This window comes from Dreissena polymorpha, chromosome 2 (assembly GCF_020536995.1).
Source record: "Dreissena polymorpha isolate Duluth1 chromosome 2, UMN_Dpol_1.0, whole genome shotgun sequence".
NCBI classification, from domain to species: Eukaryota; Metazoa; Mollusca; class Bivalvia; order Myida; family Dreissenidae; genus Dreissena; species Dreissena polymorpha.
Window position 1 is genome coordinate 92,629,950 of NC_068356.1, and position 22,783 is coordinate 92,652,732.

The window sequence follows — 22,783 nt, forward strand, 5'->3', positions numbered from 1 at the left end:
ATTTATAATTAATCCATACATTACATGTTCAGTTGACATTGCATTTGAGTTGTAAGATCGCAGTTAATGAGATTTTATTTGAGTTTGTACATGTGGTAAGATCGCAGTTAATGAGATTTTATTTGAGTTTGTACATGTGGTAAGATCGCAGTTAATGAGATTTTATTTGAGTTTGTACATGTGGTAAGATCGCAGTTAATGATATTTTATTTAAGTTTGTACATGTGGTAAGATCTCAGTTTACGAGATTTCATTTGAATTTGTACATGTGGTAAGATCTCAGTTGATGGGATTTCATTTGAGTTTGTACATGTGGTAAGATCTCAGTTGATTAGATTGCATTTGAGTTTGTACATGTGAGATCTCAGTTGATGATATTTCAATTGAGTATGTACATGTGGTAAGATCTCAGTTGATGAGATTTCATTTGAGTTTGTACATGTGGTTAGATCTCAGTTGATGAGTTTTTATTTGAGTTTGTACATGTGGTAAGATCTAAGTTGAGTGCTTAATTAAATATGATTCTCGTTATCACTCGCTCAAATAAGAAAAAACCCTCCTTCTGGAAAATATTTGCTTATTGCATGTGTGTTAAGGTCCATTCCAAATTAGCCTGTGCTAATGAGGGATGACAATTAATGCCTAAACTGGATTTTCGTTAAGAAGAGACTTCCTTTAAACGAAAAAATCTGTAAAATCGGAAAGAGTCGTACATATTAGCCTATGGTATTACACTTATGCGCATGCATAGAATTAAGATTTGACAGAACTAGGCTAAGAATATTGAATAGGAGTATCTGGCGCCATTCGTGTTTCTTCTTACGTGGGGAACATGCAAACAATTTATATCTTAAGAATTGTTTATTAGAAGTTTAAATGCATTTCCCTCAATTTTGCTTTCGCCAGGGAATAAATGAAGAATATGTATAACTCCAGTTTCATCTGTTCATCTGTTCATTTGTCACACCATTCATATACTATAAACAGAAAGCGGTGATGGACAACTTACATTCTCGACTGATTCGGTGCAGATGTACAATGCTCTGTTCAGGAACTAGATGTGATAGTCCAGATACATATTATCCTTTCCATCATTTCCATGATATCCTTACAAGAGTGCTAAGTGAAGCCATATTGACCGACAGCATAGTTCAGGTAATAGGACGCATTTCATTGCCAGCTAACGTCCAATATCTTCCGGGCACAATTATTTCTCATGATTATAATAAGTATTCCGACAAAATTGGCGTAGCAGATTTTTAGACAATTATGGATCCACATTTTAATCTGACGTTCGATTTACACAGATCAATATTATATCAGTCAGCAAGATGGCTAAGAAGGATAAATAGGTTAAATAACGAGAATATTTCTTTTTTCATTAAGGCAAAAATACGAAATGAGAATCATTTTCGTCGTAATCTGAAATACAATCATATAAAATAATGATTGTATGTTTGCGTCATGTACAACTTAAAAGAAAAAATGTACTTAGAAGTAACCCAAAATCATTTACACTCGTTAATCGCCATAATGCAACTCATATTTAGTCTATTAAATCCAGATTGCCAATTACGAAATATAACGAAAATGAGCAAAGAAGTTTCTTTAAATTGATTCCTAAAACTCGTGTTAACCCATAGGTTATTATGAGATAACCCAAGGTTATCAATATTGAAACTATTTTCAAAGTACCCCTAAATTGGAGATTAAGAACCCTCATATTTTGAAAATGAGAAACATTTTTTTGATTACGATTGGATATCGAGCTACTTACTTCTATTTGAGATCTTAACAATTCCAAACATACTTTACAACGTTTATTAAAGGTATATTGAAGGTATAAACATATAATTATTATGGTATATTCCGTTAAATAATCGTCATAACTATCGCCATACAGCATTGCTGTTACGCGAATTATGTAATTGCGTATCGCCTTACAAAGTTATGTCCAACTTGTTTACATCAAACGTTAGTTTATACATATTAAGTAATACAGAAATCGGTAGATGTTGTCATATTTGCAAATTAATTTGTATCCTGTTTCGAACATATTTTATTATATTTACTTGACCGGCGTTTCCAACAGTCATGGCAAAGCAGGAAGCCATGCGAGTTTTTTGTCATTTATTTACGTGTTGTTGTTTTTTAGTCTGAAAACAATATGTCAGGTACACATTAGCTGAGCGTTTGTTCTTTGAATGTATTATTATGTAATTTCATCTCATGTACTGCTTCTGTCGTGCAGACCCTGTTGTCAGAACTGGGGCTGTGGTTGTGCGGACTTGAAATTTGTTCAAGCACTCCAAACTAATGAACTTGCCAGACCCACGAAAGTTTTAGCGAATGATAGCTGCAATTGCCAGCTATACAAGTTTGTGTTAACGATTGACAATTCTGGTGTGACCTTGTTCTTTTCGGGGAGGAAGGAGTACGCGAGGGAACCCCCACCTTTTCAGTATTGTGACAAACTAACAAGCGACATGCGATGGGAATAAGGATAAAGCGTGTTGCCTTGGGGCTTACTAGTTTTTACTTTAACATTTAAATCTACGTAGATCTACAATATCATATCCTAGCAATTATTGCTTGATCGCCGATGTCTTCATCATTGAAGGTAACAAATGATAACAGCTACGGTCTTGCATAGCCGTATCTATAGTGCCAATCATGCACTCTTACCAAAACGTACTTCCTTAGTCGCTACCTTTAATACGCTTTTACATTGCACTTCAATGAGCAGTACATGAACCAGTTATTCTCGTATAGCCCACTTCAACAAATACATCCTCATATACCGGTCCTAAATCCGTAAAATATAGAAATTTTACAATAAGAAAATCATGTTTAAACGTTATCAGCAGTAAGATGTATATTTTGTTAATTTATCACAACTGTCATACGCATGCCCGTGGTAGTACGCCAATACACAACATTAATTTTCAAACAAAGCATACTCAAAGAAAGTTATCATATCTTAGGTATTACATAGTGTTTATGCTATACAATGTTTATGTTCATACATTCTCATATACATGTAACTGTATGCGACAAATGCACCAAATTCAACCGTTCCCGCTCGATCTTCCACACAAGAAAGGTAAGAAAAGCTCCACCAGTTCCTAAATCCGCATGCATGATAACTGTCTATTCCTAACTGTCTTAAGCTAGAAATCCAGGTAAATATACGATTAATAATGAAGTTAGGTGTAAATTAATGGCATTGAAGTCTACCCCAAGGCGCCTCATCGGTGTAACGTTATCAAAGATTGGATGACACTTGGGCGTATTGGAATCATACAATACTGCGCGTAAAAGCCAGATCCGTAATTCTCTCTGCGATTGCTTGACATTTGCAAAGGTCGTCTCTGCTTTGTTCTTGCTTAGGAGTTCCCGTTGCCAGTTCTGTGAGAACGCTGGGAATTGTTTCAGGAAGCCGTTAAGGTTCAAGGGACCACTGTGCTTAGGTTTTAGCTGTTTGAAATATTGGAGCGATTGTTTGAAAAAAAGTTGAAAACATATATATATATATATATATATATATACAATGGCGCACAACTACATGCGACAACCGTCTGACCAGACACCGAAGGTACTTAATGCATGCACTAGAATTAGCAGTTGAAAGTAAAGTAGTATTTACAGTTTTGCCATCAATAAAAATGCGTAATAAAATACTTTGAATCAATTATACTTTATAAACGGACCCAATAACTGAAAGAAAAACACCGTAAGCGGACTGTTTATAAAATTTCGGTATTCAGATTAGTTTGAAGCCAACCGAATTGAATTCGGATGATTGTTTAAAAACAATGTTTTGTATAGTAACTTGTTATATATGCCTTATATGAAATTGTTACTACAGTTAAAAAATAATTATGGCAAATTATACGCGATTTCTGCAATATATGTTTCTTCTTTACCGAACGTATGATTGCTTTATAAATGTGACATTTTTAATCAGTTACTCTTTTGCTGTTATTTATTACTTAGCAATATAAAATCTCTGTTGAATATTGGAATAATGAAGTCGTGTAGTGATCAATTGCGTATACATTTCACAGTAATACTCACAAACATACGCATAACATAATAATGAAATAACATCCTAAAATATGTTCCGTATACTAAGATCGTTCCATTTAGTAGACTAATTTCAATACAAAATTATAGGAATAATACATAAAATGTTGCGTCATTGAAATGCATACATGAGGTGCTATGTGTTACAGACTTCTTGGTTATGAAATTGCCCATGCGATGCCATTTACTTTATATTAATTCATCTTAACGTAAATTAAATGATAGCATGAGATTTTTATAAGCCAGAAGTAAGATGCATAGAGGATATTTTATGTATTTTTTATGATCTCGAGTGAAATAAAATCGAAATTCCATCGAATCCAACAAATTTTCTTTTTATTTTATGCTTGTTTCACCGTTAATTTACATTGTCAAAGAGTTTAACTTGATATTTTCGCTGGATTTATGACGTCATTTTGTAAAAAAAAAAACGACGTCATTGTACAGTTAAACAGCGAAAAATATCGATATTGTTCACTGTTATTTTTCACTGTTTGAAACAGTAAAATACTAGTTTTATTTCACTGATATTTCTCTATAAACCACCGGAAACATAAAATAAAATAATTTGTTGTTGTTACGATATAAATTATTGACCGTGAATGTGTCGAGGTTTAAGAACACTCTATTGGCCAACCGGGAATTCTGCGTGGTTAAATAGTAATTTTACTAAAAGTACTGTTCCTTAAAGACTGTGCATAAAAAGTCAAAAATATGGCGGGTCACTAACAGATCCCTGTTAAAGTGTAAATCTTTATTACAACGTTATCTAAGAAATATAAAACTTTATTTCAAAACGTAAGATGAAAATCCGCTTTGAAAAGGTTTACATTATTAGTTTGAACAGCGACTGGTAGTACAGAAACCTCAATCTATATGTGATTTTATTGCAATTGACGTTCACTTCAGAATTGGCATAGTAACAGACCTGGTAATAATTACAACCATCAACAACAGCAGTAAAATCAGTGGTAATATGTCTACTCTTGTCGCTCCGGATGCATCACGGCGCAGACTCCCTATCATTATCACACATGCTGTCTCATAGCGTCAGACACATAAGAATTTTGATGTTGAAGCTAATATGATTATTGGAGCCTCTGATAATATGTTCACGAAGCACTTCTAATGTTTCTGATTAAATGTTTATGAAACAATAAAAGAATACATTATCTGCATCGTAAATTTTTTTTAACATTGAATGCGTGTTCTTGAAAATATAACAATGAATGATCTTGGTCATTTAACTTGCGCGTTTTTGCTTGTTGCATGCTCATTTAATGTTTCTAAGGCAAATAAGTAAATACAATTTACTTATATAAATAATCTGTTCGGAAAAAAACGAATGTACTGCAATGTTTACTTTATTCTCTAATGCATAACTGTTTCAAAAAATGAAAATGAATATGTTCCGAAGAAGACAAATAGTCTATTTACTCAATTATTTCTTAATTTATTTTATAGATAGGATAATCGGTATTTCAACTTACATCAATTGGGACCAACAATAGTTCGTTTCCGCATGCATTCGAATAAATTCTCGCTTGTCTCGTCCAACTCATTAATCGACAACTTATTGGAATAATTATTTTCAAATCATCTACCACACCAAAAGGTTCATTAGATTCGATGCCAAACATGGGAGCGTTGAACCGCATTGCACCTTGTTCCGACTAAAACATACGTCGTTATGCGTCATTCTCAACAGCAATGTTTGATCATAGCCTCCAAACACGTGCTTGTGTTGTTTGTATTCAATGAATGAAACTCTGACGTGACCATTATTGTTAATGATAATGAAAAATTAAATACAGGAAATAAAATCGAACACATATGAATATCTTCGTTTTCTTTTTTTATCTATAAGTTACAAGAAATGTCTTCCTATTGACATTGTATCTATCTTTCCGCTGACGTCGACAAATGTGCACACTATTCTCTGCCAACACCGGCTTTAAATGCTTTGCCTTGACATACCAAAGGAATGGCACTATCACGGAGAATCAGAAGTCAAGGTTACGGTTGCCACTTTTACATAGACTTTAATACGGTGTGAAGTTAGCAGACCATAATGCGGGGTGGTGGTGCGAAACTTCTACCCGAAACATGCTAACTGCCCGTGAATTAGTTGCCAGACACAACGTAAAGTGTTATTTGTAATAATATTTACGAACTCAGATTTCTGTACGATTCCTTGGCACAGTTATTTATTCGGGAATCTGAAGCCAAGTATACCTGGACGGTAGTACATAAGCTGTGATGTAATATCAAGCGTATTTAATGAACTGAACAGGTGTAGTCCTAACCCGTATCTAATTACATGAGTAAAAAGTAATTATTAATGCGTCTTAAACCGTATCTAAACACATGAGTTAAAAAGTAACTTTACATGCGTTTTAAATGTCCCCTTTTGATACATGTCTTCTGACAACTGTTGCTATAGAACAAATGTAAAATGATCTTTTATGCGTTTTAGATGTCCAACTGCTTGTCTGTATTCTTCAAGTTCGATACATAAGAACTACATAACAAAGGCATAAACCATCAAGGAGAACGTATGGCTTTTGTCAGCAGTGTATCTATTATAGTGGCATGGATTTTTCATTAAGCGATAATACAAAATAAAATTACGGGTTTTATGCAAGCAAAAATATATCAATATACACTTATATTCAAATTATATATTCAAATAAATGTATTTATATCATGAAACAATATGCATATATGGATTTGGAAATCACAGACGAAAGGTTTTCTATAAACACATACACACGTGCTGTACTGCTGAATCTATATTAAAGAAATATTTAAAATCAGGGTATTAACCAAGAACTGTATTTATGTTACACATCCAATCTCCAACTATGCTAGATATTCGTTTATACGTCCAAAATATAGGGCCCACTAGCACGAAATGCATGCGATTTTTCAAAATACAATGGAACCCCTCTAAACAGATCGACCCCGGGATCGAGAGGAAATTCCGGTTTAGAGAAGAAATTTACTATTTTACGTTGAGAAGGTCAATTACATAGACTGATGTGGAAAAAACACACACTTTCAGCAACTTTTAAAGTTTATTCATGTGAGCATTTTGAAGCCGTCAAATTTGCGACTTTCAATCTTTGCCTTTGATATGCTCTGATCAGATTCTCGGCAGCCACCAGTGCTTTTTGAAGCTCAACAATGATATTTCATCATGTCTAAGCATATCTGAAGAGCTTTAATGACCGACCGAGCTTATTGTACTTAGAGAACGGGGAATTACATTTTTATGTATACATTTCAAACGAAATATATGTTCGCTAATAATAACCCGGTACGTTTATTGCGCTCATAAATCACATACAGTATAGTAATATAAAATGCTGTTTGTACTTAAACTTAGTTTATGTTATGTTTTTTTAAGTTATGAGATATAGTAAATGTATGTTCATTTCTGGGCGTAAAGTTCCTTATTCAATTTATGCATTCACATGATTGGCTTCTGCAACAACCTTGGTGTGTTCATTTTGTTTATCAACGTGCAAATAAGTATTTGACAAAAGACAATACATTTTTCATTCCACGTATTGTTTTGAGGTAAATTGAAAAAGCAGTAATCTAAGGTTTATGCACTTTTTTTATTTTTAGTAATTATTGATTTCGGTACAAAATAATAAAAACAAATTACTTGAGCTAGTGTGGAATTAGCTTATCCGGATATCACATAATCTTCTTAATAAGCATGAATGCACTCGTATCCGATTGCACAGCAGAAAAGTAAATGCTTTTACAACGGATCTAATCCAAAATATCGTGGGAAACCCTGGAAAATAGATACAGCGTTTGTGTCGATAAATTATTGAACTTAACGTTCCTGTCGATGTGAACGTTTGACCTCTGCATATTTTTCGCGTTAGACATTTTTTCATATTTGCCCATTTTCTTGTAGTGTTGCAATTTATTTCAATATGTTTACGTAACTATCTATAATTTGATTGTGTTTTTGCAAGCAATGAGTCGCATTATTTTGTTGAGAAACCTCGGTTAAGTACTTTGTCTTCGTTAACCCATTTATGCCTAGCGTATAGAAAAAAGGCCTTTGCAAACAGCGGAGACCCAGATGAGACGCCGCATGATGGGTCTACGCTGTTTGCTTAAAGGAATTTCTGAAAGAAATGTTCAAAATAAAGAAATAAATATACTAGACATCCCTAATTTTGGAAATAAATTGATCTAATTTAGAAGGATGGGAGAGGCCACAAGGCATAAATGGGTTAATTACCTGCAATGCAGAATACCAATTAGCTTATACGGTTCTTCCATTTCTTTTGTATGCACGTGAATAGAAATTCTTGAAAAATTGCCAAAGAAAACGTCGTATCCACGTTTACAATGTATAAACAGACACTTGGGTTTGACTTTGCTTGTACATAATATATTCTCGTTAAACATTGCAAACAGACATTGTAGTAAAAACATATCTAATAATGTATGTTTTCTAACACAATAGGTACGTATTTTTATTAGCTCACCTGAGCACAACGTGCTCATGGTGAGCTATTGTGATCGCCTTTTGTCCGTCGTGCGTCGTGCGTCGTCAACATTTACCTTGTTAACACTCTACATGTCACATTTATTGTCCAACCTTCATGAAACTTGATTAGAACATGTGTCTAAATAATATCTTGAACGACTTCGAAAATGGTTCCGGTTGGTTGAAAAACATGGCTGCCAGGGGGCGTGGCTGTTTTCCCTATATGGCTATTGTAAAACCTTGTTAACTCTCTAGAAGTCACATTTTTAGTCCAATCTTCATGAAACTTGGTCAGAACATGTGTCCAAATAATATCCTGGACGATTTCGAAAATGGTTCCGGTTGGTTGAAAAACATGGCCGCCAGGGGGCGTGGCAGTTTTCCTTATATGGCTTTAGTAAAACCTCGTTAACATTCTAGAAGTCACATTTTAGGTCCAATCTTCATGAAACTTAGTCAGAACATGTGTCCCAATGATATATTGGACAAGTTCGAAAATGGTTCCAGTTGAATGAAAAACATGGCCGCTAGGGGGCGGGGCAGTTTTCCTTATATGACTTTACTGTATAGTAAAACCTTGTTAACACTCTAGAAGTCACATTTATTGTCCAATCTTCTTGAAACTTAGTCAAAACATTTGATCTAACGATATCTCGGATGAGTTCGAAAATGCTTCTGGTCTGTTGAAAAACATGGCTGCCAGGGGGCAGTTTTCCCTATATGGCTATAGTAAAACCTTGTTAACACTATAGAAGTCACATTTTTTGTCCAATGCTCATGAAACTTGGTCAGAATATTTGTACTAATGATATCTGGGCTGAGTTCGAAAATGCTTGAGATCCGTTCAAAAACATGGCTTAAGGGGGCGTGTCATTTTTCCTTATATTGCTATGTAGTAAAACCTTGTTAACACTCTATAAGTCACATTTATTATCCAATCTTTATGAAACTTGATCAGAACATTTGTTCTAACAAAAGCTCGGCTGAGTCAAAAAAGGTTCTTGTTCGTTGAAAAACATGGCCGCTGGGGGGGGGGGTAGGCAGTCAGTTGTCCTTATATGGTTATAGTGAAAACTTGTTGACTCTATATTAGCCACATTTATTGGCTAATCTTCATGAAACTTGGTCAGAACATTTGTTCCAATGAAATATAGACAGAGATTGAAATTGGGTCATGTGAGCTCAAAAACTAGGTCACTAGGTCAGCTTGCATTTTTTTCAGAATAGTCTAGTTCATTTGGCTCTCAGGTGAGCGCCTTAGGGCCTTATGGCCCTCTTGTTTCTTGAAGTGTAACCTAATTGTCGACCAAATAACCAACGTGGCATTTTGTCTTTAAATGTTCTGGTAAATGCATTTACTAAAATCATATACAATATAAACTAGTCTGAGTCCTAGAGAAAATTGTGTACTCCTTGTTATTAACAAAAAAAGATTTGTATTATTCACCTTACCAATTGAAATTTATATTTCTTTGAGAAAACGTTAAGTATATGCAATCAGCAACGTTGGATGATGAAATATTCTATCATGAATTAAAAAAAATGATAAAAACGAAGTCTTTAAAAGTAAGCATGTAATAGTTACAACATTATTACCGGATTGTCATAACCCATTTGTTTAATATGCAACTACGATTTTGACATCTTAGGTCATGGGATGATTTAAATGACACATATTAAGGGAAAGTTGACCTTTCAGAGTATAACCAGGTAAATGACCGTTGTAAACTTCCGAATGATCTTGTGTTATAATAGCAGTTTTCAATAGACACATACTGTAGCATATGAACCAACAGGTTCTCCTTATCAACCTTACATAAACACATATTCGTGTTTTGCATTCCTAATATTGTATATTTGAGCCGCGCTATGTGAAAAGGGGGTTTATGCATGTGCGTTAAGCGTCGTTCCATATTATCCTGTGCAGTCCACACAGGCTCATCAGGGACGACACGTTCCGCCTAAACTGAATATTTGCTACAAAGAGGCTTTTTTTACAATAAAAATATCATTGAAGCGGAAAGTGTCGTCCCTGATTAGTATTTGCAGACTGTACAGGCTAATCTGGAACGAAACGTTTCGAACATGCATTGAACCCCCTTTTCACAGAGCAGGACCTATTTGTATTGCTACTTAACGTTATGACCTCAGCACTCGAATTGCACGTGTGCTGCATAACTCCACTACTAGCATACTCCGGTATGGTTTTCCTTGCAGAACAATCATGGCGCAGCGGTTGTTTTTATTCCTGTAAATCGTTATAAAGAGTGCTCAATTTATGTGTTGTCCGCTAGCTTTGTTTTTGCAGTAATTAACACAATTGCAACGAGTACACATTATTGTACATTTATTGACTATTTAAACAATTAATATAATGCGATATTCTCCAGTAGCATTTAAAGGGGCCTTTTCACGTTTTGGTTAATTACCAAATTAAAATACAATTGTTGCAGATTCGCACATTTTCGAAGTAGTTACGATGTTTGTGAGGGAACAGTTATACTGAAAATTGACATGCTCTAAAATATCCATTATATGCATCTTTTGACGATTTAAAACCTGAAAATTATAAAGCGTTGCAATGCGAAACGATTGCATAATTTGGAGAGTTCTGTTTTTCTCGTTAGATTTTGTGATACTACAAGGATTGCTTATATAAAGTATTAAATACATCAATCAATCTATGAGCACGGATGGCCGAGTGGTCTAAGCGATAGACTTTTACTTCAGGGGTCAGTGGTTCGAGCCCAATTGAGGGTTACTTTTTTTCTTTAGTTTTAGTATTGTTTTTTTTTCCTGGAGCTTTTTAGATTCTATATTTTCATTTATTAATATAAAGCATTTAATGACAAACTTCAATACATGCCAAAATCTGTGAAAAGGTCCCTTTAATATAATGCGATATTATCCAGTAGCATTTAATATATATAAGGCGAAAAACTTAACCTTATGAAATCGTATTTGTGTTGCTCATATTATACTTCGTTGTATTTTATCCATCTAAAGTTTATTGCGTACAATGCATTAGCCACGATATCAATTGATTCGTAAACATATAATCGCGTTTATATCTTATACTCTCAGAAATATCCGCAGGCACCGTGCATGTCTGGAAACCGCAGAATACACCTGGAAAAACATTAATGAAACTATAATAACAACGATATACTGACATTGTTGTTTATAAATAAGACACGGTGGAAGAAGGTTTGGGTGTTTTTAAATACCGTTTATTGTATTACAAATGTCTTGGTACAGTGCGCACTACAAGTCTCGTATATAAGTCTATAGATTGAACCTTATTCTAAATATTTAAATATGCTTTATCATCAGCGATTAAACAAAAATAGACAAAATTAGTGGAGACATTTCTACATGGTACTACAAAAGGGAATCTTATTCATACGGGTCATATATACAGAAATTATCAGCAAAACGTGAACAAATATGCTTTATTAAAGTGATATTATGGGCATCTAACAGTTTATAGGTGTCTATCGTAACCGTTATTTATTTTTTTTGTTTTCACTTCATATACACTTGTATTTGTTAATGCAGCATCAACATACTAAAACATTATCCCGGAAAGAGAAAAATAATGCATTTGAATATCAACCGTACTTTCGTTTGACAACTAATCATGCATGTACGATGTGATACTAAATTTAGTTTAAGTGCAGATTCGTTCATACGACACAAAGACACAGCGACACAATTTCGTTTTACAGATCATTTCGGCTTACAGGACTGGGTGGGTCACGTAAAAATATCGAATATAAAATATATTTTTATAAACAACTGGTAGCAAGATGAGTTGCAGATAATTGGTCAGTAACCACATTTTAACTAACTCTTTTGACCTGTTAATTCTTTTCAGCTCAATTCAACAGTGAAAAAAGCCCATAATATCACTTTAAATTGATATTATGGGCATCAAACAGTTTATAGGTGTCTATCGCAACTGTTATTTATTTTTGATGTTTTCACTTCATATACACTTGTATTTAATAATGCAGCATCAACATACTAAAACATTATCCCGGAAAGAGAAAAATAATGCATTTGAATAGCAACCGTACTTTCGTTTGACAACTAATCACGCATGTACGATGTGATACTAAATTTAGTTTTAGTGCAGTTTCGTTCATACGACACAAAGACACAACGACACAATTTCGTTTTACAGATCATTTCGGCTTACAGGACTGGGTGGGTCACGTTAGAATATCGAATATAAAATATATTTTTATAAACAACTGGTAGCAAGATGAGTTGCAGATAATTGGTCAGTAACCACATTTTAACTAACTCCTTTGACCTGTTAATTCTTTTCAGCTCAATTCAACAGTGAAAAATGCCCATAATATCATTTTTAATTAACATGTCAGAAAATAGTAATAAAGATTGTCACAATTTAAATCAAGAGTTGTCTTCCCATGCTGTCACATACAATCCCTGCCATCACAAGAAAATCAGAATTGGAAGGATTTTTTAAGTATTATTTACTGAGAGGAGTATCATTTACTTTTATATTTTGAAAAAAGTGAATAAATTTAGGTTCATAATAAAAAATAAATCACATAAATTTAAAAACAGAATAACATGAGAAAATTAGTGTACCAGGTGGCTCGGCTATCATCACGTGGTTTGTTAAGAAGGCAGGGATTTGATCCAGCTATGCTGGTTCCAGTCACAGGTGGAAGTAACGTACCCAGGATAGTATTTTTCATATATATATTTTTAGGAGCCCAATATATTCAAATAAATATATATAATCATGTTTAATGAGAAAAAAATTGACAAAGAGCCATGAAAAAAAAATCCCCATCCTCTGATATTGGAATCATAACAAGGACATTAACTAGAATTTATCATAGACCTGTCTTCGCGGGCCGCAAAAAATGTCAAAAGTAGCTTTAATCAAAAGCATCCATTGATCCTCCTATGGGCTATTGGACAACCTTTCAAAAAAAGGTTCACTTTAAAAAAATCTGTCCAGCCGTTAACTCACAGTCGGTCGAAAACCGAGCAATATTTCGAGTCCGTTTGTCAACCCGAATAAATCTTCTACAGACTTTCAAACAATATTTTTGAGTTTTTGCCCCTTAATGGATAGCTCGCGTCCTATTCCTTTGAAACAACGAAGCGTGTCAAATAATGCATGCATATGCAACCACTTACCCATAAAAACTAATTCCAAAAGTTTATATTTTCTTTGCAACAACTGTTTTAAGTCTAAATTTGATTTACTTGAAAACGAAAGTAGCCATCGCTCTTGAACCCGGCTTAGCAGTGAATTACACTGACAGAGCCAGGCACATAAATATCCAATCAACAACAACAACGATGTTTTAATTAATGTAAATAAATGAAAAATACTTATCATTCTGATTGTATTGGAATAAGTTTTGAGGGGTAAGTGGTTGCATATGCATGCATTATTTGACACGCCTCGTTGTTTTAAAGGAATAGGACGCAAGCTATCGATTAAGGGGCCAAAAACTCAAAAATATTGTTTGAAAGTCTGTAGAAGATTTATTCGGGTTGACAAACGGACTCGAAATATTGCTCGGTTTTCGACCGACTGTGAGTTAACGGCTGGACAGATTTTTTTAAAGTGAACTTTTTTTGAAAGGTTGTCCAATAGCCCATAGGAGGATCAATGAATGCTTTTGATTAAAGCTACTTTTGACATTTTTGCGGCCCGCGAAGACAGGTCTATGATAAATTCTAGTTAATGACCTTGTTTTGATTTCAATATCAGAGGGTGGGGATTTTTTTTCATGGCTCTTTGTCAATTTTTTTCTCATTAAACATGATTTTATATATTTATTTGAATAGATTGGGCTCCTAAAAATATATATATATAAAACACTATCCTGGGTACGTTACTTCCACCTGTGGTTCCAGTCAAATCTCTGCACGGAGGTTTCTTATAATAATCAAAGCGGATTCTTAAACTGGGAAAAGCTAAACAAGTATTTATTGAACCTCTGAAAACAATTCGCAGCAATTCAAAGAAATTATAATTTATAGGATGATAATGGAGATGGAAATAGACTACCTAGGAAGTAGCAGATACATTTTTCTAATCGATTGTTTGTCGTTAGCTCAACCGAGCACGAGATGATGATGGTGTAAAATTGTGATAAAAACATGTCCGGCGTCCGTCGCGCGTCGTCAATGTATTGCTTGTTATCGCACTACAGGTCACATTTTTTATCGATTCTGGATCACGTATATAAAAAGTAGGTAATCAAGTCAAATATTAATAAAACATTGCTATCACTGTAGATGCCACCAACATTATGAAACTTGGCTCATCTTGACAATACATTGGCTGTGATCGAATTTTTTGGGTTACGTTCTTCCAAAAGTTAGGTCCCCATGTCAAATTAAAAAAACACACACTTGTAATCACTTTGAAGGCCTAATTTATATCGAAAACTTAATTGTTATGAAGAATTCTTATCTTGACACTATCCAGATCGAGTGCTTCTTAAACTAGGTCACCACGTCTTATCGTAGAAAACATTGTGGCCACTCATGGGGCCAAATTTGTTATTCAATCCTAGATTTGTGGACGGGTTTTCTAAAATAACTATTTTATCCCGACGTCTACGATCTTGATAGAAAAAAAACAGTGGGAAGCACAAACACCAGCGAATCGAAAGGGGCGTATTAATTAAAAGAAATATAAATATATAGTGCGTACCGGGTAAAAAAAATCCGTTACTCTTTTACGAATAAATCACGAAAACGACGCCATCTTGGAAGTAAATTCCAACTAACCTCATTTAAACTTAGTAAGCTCCCGTATTACTGCCGCATCCGCACCGAGAAAGAGTTCGCGGCACGGGAGAGTATTGTTTACATAACATATTTGCATCATAAAATAATCCATTGCGTGTTACTTTATATTTTTATGCAAAACATATTGGTGAACAAGTGGGGGCGTGGTAGAGAAAAGGAGTTACGCGTTACTGTCAATATATGAACATGTATTAAAATGAAATAAAATAAATTACATGAAGCATTTAATTCAAGGACAAAATATTTTATTTGTTAATGTGATTTGCTTAAGAATTTAATTCAGTGCTCGTTTATCATTATAACTATGTTTTGGTTCATTTTTGTTAGACTCACACAAAGCGACATGTACACTCATGTATAAAACTAAAAAGCTTATGATGTGGGTCGTCATTGTAACGCCGAAACTTGACTACCACTTTTATGTTCCATAGCGCAAACCTAGATATACGTTAAATATTTGTTTAAAGATATATATTGTTTTAACTTGCCCTCATCATTGTTATCATAAGTGGAATTTGTGTGAAACCTGTATAATATTATGAGAGATTGTAAATCAATGCCATTTTCCCCCTTGATGTTTTTTGCAATTTCTCACCATTGTAGACAATTAAAAGTAAATTACATAGGTGTCTTGAATATTCGTGGCCGTTTGTGATTACGCTAAAATGCGAACTTCCTGTCCTTTGACTGTGATATTATATACATTCAGAATCAGAAAGCGAGCAACGGCAGTGACTTCAGCGCTTTGATTTCTCATTATATGAAGTTGTGCATGTGCACAACCATGTTCACCTTATTCATTATCACCAGCATTTTTACGTCAGAAATACGTTATGAACAATAATTTTGCATAAGACGCGTGCAAATGTGTTGGTCTAAGTACACAATACCTGAGCAAGAGTTATTTGTATGAGTTTACGGGGAAGCGCGTTTACTTCCCTTGTATTGAAACCAGTTGCATTTATCTCCCATAAAGCGATACATGCTATTGAGGTTGTGTGAAGGTATCCACGTACAACGACAGATAATCTGCTTTTAAAAAGATGTGTTCTAAACTGTTTTGCTGTTTTTAAAGCAAATGTACGTCTTAAAGAACCAAATCTGAAGCCAATCGACAGTGGATTATCAGAATAAATCCGTATAGATCTAGTGTAGTCATTTTATAATCAAATGTCGTCAAAAGAAAAGTGGATATACTTGGTTCAAGCTGTTCATCTGTCCGGCCTGATGTGATTATTTTTGACTCGAGCATAGCTTAAAATTAATAAAGGTATCGACTTGAAAGTTCATATTTGATAGGCGGATTAAAATGTGTTAAGGGGGATGTGCAATTGTAACAGAGCCAGACCATTATTTTTTATTTTAATTGTTGTTTTCGGGGACATCTTAAACAAGTATCGGTCTCAACTTCGTTCATTGGCATATAAGACAAACATTTGGTTAAAGTAAAGCTTATCACGGGCACACCTTTAGTACAAATAAAAAATATATAAAGACATGTGTATTATCTATGAGCAGCGCATTGAAAGAATTAATTAAAGTCCAAAAGTCCATACATCTCATCGAAAGAAAAGGCTGTGCATAAGGGCGATAACTCTTGCTTCTGATAATAAAGCATACAAAATGAATTTATATATAGGTTTGCTCACTTAATAACGCATATAACAAACTCCTCGTAGAATACTATATACAAACTGAACGAGTGAATTGTGGTCATAAGGCGCACTTTTTCGTTCCATGCCTTATTTGTTATAAGGTTGTAAGTTCATTTTAAAGATGCTTATACCAACATTCAAATATTGTATACGCCCTTTTTTATTTTGCATTTTATATTAATTGAATTATATCAATTATCGCAGAGAGGTGATGATGTAACGAGGAACGAATCTTTAGTTTTAAAAAAAAGGTAGCAGTATGGTTTACATTAACAATGTAAATTAAGCGATCACATGCAAGAGTATATTGAGTCATTAACATTGTCAATTAAGCGATCACATGCAAGAGGATATTGAGCCATTAACATTGCCAAGTAAGCGATCACATGCAAGAGGATATTGAGCCATTAATATTGTCAAGTAAGCGATCACATGCAAGAGTATATTGAGCCGTTAACATTGTCAAGTAAGCGATCACATGCAAGAGTATATTGAGCCATCAACAATGTCAAGGCTCAACAATGTCAATTAAGCGATCACATGCAAGAGAATTGAGCCATCAACAATGTCAATTAAGCGATCACATGCAAGAGTATTATCAAAATAAAAGCAAAGCAAATGAGGTCACATTGGCTTTAAAGTCCCCCAGTTTCTACATTTGTTATTTATTAACACTTCGGCAAGATAAAAAAATTCACGAAGTGAATTTTAATTATTCGCAACTGTTTCCCGAAATATTCAAATGATGACGTTAGTTACAACATTAAATATACCAATACCTAAAAGATACGTGTGTCGTTTCGATGGATGAAACAAAACGACATTTATGAACGACGTGTGCAATGTAAGTGCATTCTCTTTCTTAGTCCTATATCTTGCCATCAGCCTTTCTACGCCATCAGCCTTTTGATTGGTCATGCCAGGTGAAGCCATGATTGACTCAACCTCTGAATAATCAGCCATAGTAGTATAACAGTTGCCATCACGTATCATAATCGAACACATCAATAGCGTCTATTGTTTTAATGCATCGACAGGATGCATGGGCTGTATCATGGATCTTATGTTACTGGATTGTTTATCACTTCCACCTAGAAACTCTTATCTCTTCCTAGGTCTTATGTAACTGGATTGTTTCCACTTGATTATGCCTAATTAGCTTGAGTAATGCTCAAACAAATGAAGTACCATAGCAGAGTAACAAGATCGATTGACCCAATCCGCCGACAAAACTCTTTGAACCAGATCAGACTTACGTACACCATCTCAAACATAAAAGTGCCTTGACAAATAGTGCCTCCGACCTAATTAAACAAACACGTTTCCATGTTGCTCTAGATTTCGATACCGGAGATAAAACACATAACACATAAAGGAACCATATGGAATCCTTATACATTTACGTATTGTGTAATTAACATCCTGTAGTTCATCATAAAAATTGCTCACCTTTTCATTAGTAAGACATAAGAATTCCTTTCAATTATTTTTATTGGTTTGGAATCGTTGGAAGAATATTTTAAGTGGTGCATTGCGTTTGTTAAGGGTAAGTTGATTTTGCTCTCGGTAAATATTGAACAGATGGTCAAAGGTTAGCGCAAAGCAAGTCTATTTAGGAAAAATCACAGGATTAGATAGACCACTTTTGCGTCTGTCTGGAAAAAATCTGTACTTAAATAGGAAGGATTTTCTTACTGTTAAGTATTTTTCAGATAAACTTGTTGTGCAAAGACCAAGCAAAATTGGACCGTAGGACATACATACAATTCACAGAGGTTTCGGTAATATCGTGCTCAAACAAGGCATTACTAACATATTGACTGAATTTAGGAGTTACCAATGTGCTAAAGTGAATTTTATTGAAAACTCCCTACTATTGTTATGGTCCTATTGTTCAGGAATCTTGTGTAACTCGTTTTAACGTCAACCTGCACAACTCGTTGTTTTAGTTCGTAAGAAATTATTCGTCTGAGTTGACTTACTATTTATTTGGTAAATACGAAACTCGCGGCAAGTGATTTTCGGATAACATTTTAATCGTCAGAAAGCGCAAAAATGTCGTTCAAAAAGGTTAATTCTCACACTTGGTTCTTTGAAGCAGACGTTTCTTACAGGGACGAAGCAGGGGTAAGTGAGAAACATTTAAATCCACAACTTGCGTGTCAGTTTGGACTAGAGATGTTTCTTTTCAATGAATAATTGTCTGGTATTAAGTTATTACAGATTCAATGTGATGTTTCGACTTCGTGTGTTGATTGCGTTTGCTTGCTACCTAAATTTCGACGACAAAAAAAATCTTGTTAGAGTCACCGAGTTTGTTTTTTCTCTGATAATTTTGATCTAATGTTTTCTCAATGTTCTAGTGAGTTTTTTTGGGTTGTAGGTATCTCTAATATTCATGCTGATCTGAATAATACGCATTTTTCGCGATTTCTGTTCTGTATATATACCATTCGTATACTCTTGATAAATATGCTATAGTAGTTGTCACGATTACTTCTCTTCTTTCTGAATAATCTGCTTTGTCGTCTGATTATCCGACACTCATAGCAAAGGTGCTTGAATGGACAAATACTCGGAAACGATATCCTTTTGTGATTTTTTAACATGAACAGCATTTCATCAAAGGGAAAACATCGAAGTAATTGTGTGTGTAATGTATTATAATGTACAATTTTAAATATGAACAGTTTGCGAAAAGAATACTTTTACAGTTACGCACATATTTATGTTCTGTCTATTATACAATATGACTTAAGTTTCGTATACATGTAGTTACTTTGCAACATAATTATAACTGCACACACACGAATGAAAAATAAACACGTTTGGTAATTCGGTCATCGTTTAAGCAGGTCTGCTGTTAGAGTTACCTATTATAAACGTGTACTTTTTTCGTTGGTTTGTTTCCGTTTGTGAAACTTATAACTTCTTGGTTTTGTTGACCTTTATGTATGCTGACCCAGACCTATTCGTTTATTGAAAATATTAAAGTGATATTAGACGCATTTTTCACTATTGAATTGAACTGAAAAGAATTAACAACTCAAAAGAGTTAGTTAATATGTGGTAACTGACCAATTATCTGCAACTCATATTGCTTCCAGTTGTTTATAAAAAATATATATTAAATTCAATATTTTACATGACTGTCCCAGTCCTCTAAGCCGAGCGGAACTGTCTTTTTATTACGATCGGAGTTAGTGTTCGTGTGTCGTATGATAGATTTCATTGCAGGAAATTAAAATGATCCGTAAAACAAAATTATGTCATTGTGTCGTACGAACGAATCTGCACTAAAACTAAATTTAGATTCACATCGGACATGCATGATCAGTTGTCAAACGAAAGTACGGTTGATATTCAAATGCATTATTTTTCTCTTTCCGGGATATTGTATAAGTATGTTGATGCTGCATTAACAAATATTAGTGTATATGAAGTGAAAACACCAAAAATAAACAACGGTTCTGATAGACACCTATAAACATAGCATATACTGTTAGATGCGTCTAATATCACTTTTAAGTATTATCTTTTATTTAAGCGCTGTAAAAGCCTCCTGTTTCGAATTATTTAAGTACATCACGATACGATTTGATGAAATATTTCTTCGATTTTGATGGGTTTATAGTAACCTATGTGTATTATGCGATTGATGGTTACAATAGTTTCACTCGGGTCATGGTTGCTGTGTCGTCTGTTTATTAATATGTTCTTGTACCTTGTCAATATCTTCTAAAATGTTTGGTGTTTTTATTTGCCTTGTTAATTGTTTTCTGTACTTTTCATGGATTCATCTGAATTTTCCATCGCTCACAGATTTTGTCCTTTTTAAATAAATCATATTGGCTAGTAAATGAGCCGTGCTCTGTGAAAAAGGGGGCACAGGCTGATCAGGGACGACACTTTCGGCCTAAACTGGAATTTTGCAAAGAAGTGACCTTCTGTACACGAAAAATACCATAAAAGCGGAAAGTGTCGTCCCTGATTAGCTTGCGCGGACTGCACATGATAACCTGTGACGACACTCATTTAACCCCCATTCCACAGAGCACGGTCCAAATATATAATAATTGTCGTTCTCCTGCTTTTTCTGAAGAAGCCGTTTTGTCATCGTAAAAAAAACTCACCTTACGATGACAAAAGTAACAAACGTACAAATACTCTAAGTGTTTTGAGGGATTTTTCACTTACCATCTTTTAAATGCAAAAACAATTGTGATTAGTATGAGAGGAAATGCTTGGCTTGCTAATTCATGTTTACTTAACTTCTCTTGCACCTTTTTTTTATTTTCATGCATTTATTTCCGCTTGTAATTTATCAATACACTTAGATCTCCCAGTGTTGACTGAATTGTAATATTTCTTTAAGGCTAAGGTTTTTAAAGCCCGTTTTTGTAAGTTTATGTTTAAACGTTCATGATGAATGTAATTTGTGAGGAAGTTAACAGTCTACCGTTGAATCTATGCAATATGAACAAATATTTTAATATAACGGTACTACTGGTAAATATGTGCAATATGCGTTTAATCATTATTTGCATTGAAAAAATATATGCGAAAACAAAAGCTCACAAATAATAAATTATAGGTATGCTAATAACACGACTGTAACTAATGCAATAGTTAGCCAAAGTGTGATGCATATGATTGATACGCCAAGTAAACTATACATTTTGCCATATTTTATCAGAAATACCTAAGACAAGAGGGTTTTGCGTTTTGTTAAAAAGGCAGAAAATACAAGAAAACAAAATAATATCTATCTATTATCATGCCGTGAATTGTCTAATTGAAGCGGATGTACATACATATATCATTGTTTATTCTCGTTTCATAACCTTGAACAAAACTGCTTTCTGCCATATGTGTTAAGTTTTGCAAAAATGCTAACAGCGTCCAGGATATGATGGAAGCAAAATAAGCACACCAGGGTCGTTCACCAGGCATAATACAATTGGGCCTTGCTCTGTGAAAAAGGGGTTTAATGCATGTGCGTAAAGTGACGTCCCAGATTAGCCTGTGCAGTCCGCACAGGCTATCAAGGGACGACACTTTCCGCTTTTATGGTATTTTTCGTTTGAAGAAAGTCTCTTCTTTGCAAAAATCCAGTTTAGGCGGTAAGTTTCGTCCCTGATTAGCCTGTGCGGACTGCACCGGCTAATCTTGAATGAAACTTTAGGCACATGCACTAAACCCCTTTTTATAGAGCGCGGTCCTATTGTAACGCCTACTCTTTCGATTCCAAGTCAGACCTGATAATAATGCAAACATAATATTATTATTTTGCAATATTCTTTCCACACGGGTGAATTAAGTTGTGGTTATTGTATTAGCAGCTTACAAATGTCTCTTGTCACGAGAGCTTGTCAGTAGTTTTCAGAAGGTGCGGTGTCGTTTTAAAGTGCGCTCTTAATAAGTGCGATTTCGAGAATTCGAACTACGTTGTTATGTGAAGACCATGACACTGTATATAGTTCCGCTTGTCGTCAAGACGAAGCACTTTTCTAAGAGTCTTCAAACATACCTCGGATTGTGGGGCATGTTATTTTGATCCGAATTATTTTGCAGTATGAAATATACATGTATATATTCGTGTACTTACAGGGCTACAATTGCCCCTTAACTTTGAGTGTGTCACACTTGGCTCGAGGAGGTTCTTGCTAGTATACATGATGTGTCATCACATCGATTCAATATATATACC

At 34.4% G+C, this 22,783-nt stretch overlaps 1 protein-coding gene across 2 annotated transcripts in view; it reads left to right on the forward strand.

Moving 5' to 3' along the window:
* The first annotated feature begins 3,335 nt into the window (after positions 1-3,335).
* Positions 3,336-22,783, forward strand: part of LOC127868061 (filamin-A-like) — a 62,761-nt gene continuing 43,313 nt past the window's right edge. For both annotated transcript variants that reach the window (XR_008043865.1, XM_052409651.1), the window contains exon 1: positions 3,336-3,595. Coding sequence is in view for 1 of the 2 variants with exons in the window: in XM_052409651.1 (XP_052265611.1) it covers positions 3,551-3,595 (45 nt within the window). In the remaining variant the exon portion in view is untranslated. The remainder of the gene's footprint in view (positions 3,596-22,783) is intronic.